This window comes from Haplochromis burtoni, unplaced genomic scaffold, assembly GCF_018398535.1.
Source record: "Haplochromis burtoni strain Fernald_Lab_line unplaced genomic scaffold, NCSU_Asbu1 Contig_6702, whole genome shotgun sequence".
Taxonomy (NCBI): Eukaryota; Metazoa; Chordata; class Actinopteri; order Cichliformes; family Cichlidae; genus Haplochromis; species Haplochromis burtoni.
In genome coordinates, this window is record NW_024589060.1 from 1 (window position 1) to 1,180 (window position 1,180).

At 43.6% G+C, this 1,180-nt stretch overlaps 1 protein-coding gene across 2 annotated transcripts; it reads left to right on the top strand.

Moving 5' to 3' along the window:
• Window positions 1-6: 6 nt before the first annotated feature.
• LOC102299404 (putative helicase mov-10-B.1) lies at window positions 7-1,174 on the top strand. 2 transcript variants are annotated; one of them, XM_005953652.1, is made up of 4 exons: window positions 7-66; window positions 196-293; window positions 382-480; window positions 577-1,174. In XM_005953652.1, the coding sequence occupies exons 1-4, from the start codon at window positions 23-25 to the stop codon at window positions 606-608; spliced, it is 273 nt and encodes a 90-aa protein (XP_005953714.1). In that variant the 5' UTR covers window positions 7-22; the 3' UTR covers window positions 609-1,174. The 2 variants fall into 2 exon arrangements, with proteins under 2 accessions (XP_005953714.1, XP_042073985.1); XM_042218051.1 differs by having other exon boundaries at window positions 382-1,174.
• Window positions 1,175-1,180: the final 6 nt, after the last annotated feature.

Genomic DNA, 1,180 nt, shown 5'->3' on the forward strand with positions numbered 1-1,180 from the left:
TTTCCCTGCTAAAGAAGAGCTGATGACGTATAAGATCATGGTCACCACCCTGTTTACTGCCGGAAGGTAGTGAATGACTCACACTGCAGTCATATCTGCATGACACTGTCTATAACATTAACACAACATTAAACATGACAGATGAACGTGGCAAATATGACTTTGTGCCATGTAAAGATTTGTTGATCTGTGCAGATTCGTCTCAGGTGACATTCCAGCAGAACATTTCACTCATGTGTTTATTGATGAGGCTGGACATGCTGTGGAGACTGAGTGTATAATACCATTGGCAGGTAAAAACAACAAAGAGTTTTCCTTTCTAGAGCTGTACTAAATTTGATTTATATGATGATTGATTTTTGTTATTTTGTGGGACCAAAGGGCTGCTCGATGCAACGGCTGGTCAGGTTGTTCTGGCTGGAGACCCCAAGCAGCTTGGCCCCATTCTTAGATCTCCTTATGCTCTGAAATACGGCATGGGTAAGTACAGACGTAAGAACACTTATGTTGCCTTGCGCACAAATCTACTGTAATACAGAGAAATAAGGCTACATAGTATTTTTCCTCCTCCCACAGTCCAAGGACGTGCGTGTTTTTGGGGATTCTGAATTGGCCACAAGGTGCTGAGAAAGAGTATTCCAGATGTGACATTTGTTTTGAGTGTGTTGATGGAGAAGTACAGAAAAGGTCAGAAGATGTTGCACTGTGTCTTTGTGGATCTAAAGAAAGCAGATGATAGAGTGCCAACAAAGGAGCTGTGGTACTGCATGAAGAAGTCAAGAGTGGCAGAGAAATATGTGAGAGTGGTGCATGAGGACAGCGAGACAGTGGTGAGGTGTGGAGTAAAGGGTGTGGGATTACATCAGGGATTTGCTCTGATCTCCTTCTTGCTTGCTGAGCTTGACATATTAAAATTTTCTTTGAGAGTGACCAGAATAAACGGGATTAGAAATGAGTACATCAGAGGGACAGCTTAGGTTGAGCAGTTTGGAGACAGAGTTAAAGAGACAAGGCTGAGATGGTTTGGACATGTGCAGAGGAGGGAAAGTAGATATGCTGGACACAAGATGTTGAATGTGGACTGAACGGGCAAAAAGAAAAGAGGAAGGCCACAAAGAAGATTCATGGATGTAGTGAGATGGAGGCAGATGAGCTACTGTGGCGACCCCTGGATGGCCTT

Excerpts from the sequence above, each read along its gene's own strand:
- LOC102299404 (XM_042218051.1), top strand. The coding sequence starts at position 23 with ATGACGTATAAGATCATGGTCACCACCCTGTTTACTGCCGGAAG. Across the intron at positions 67-195 it reads ACCCTGTTTACTGCCGGAAG|ATTCGTCTCAGGTGACATTC; the intron begins GTAGTGAATGAC and ends TGATCTGTGCAG. Across the intron at positions 294-381 it reads GTGTATAATACCATTGGCAG|GGCTGCTCGATGCAACGGCT; the intron begins GTAAAAACAACA and ends GTGGGACCAAAG.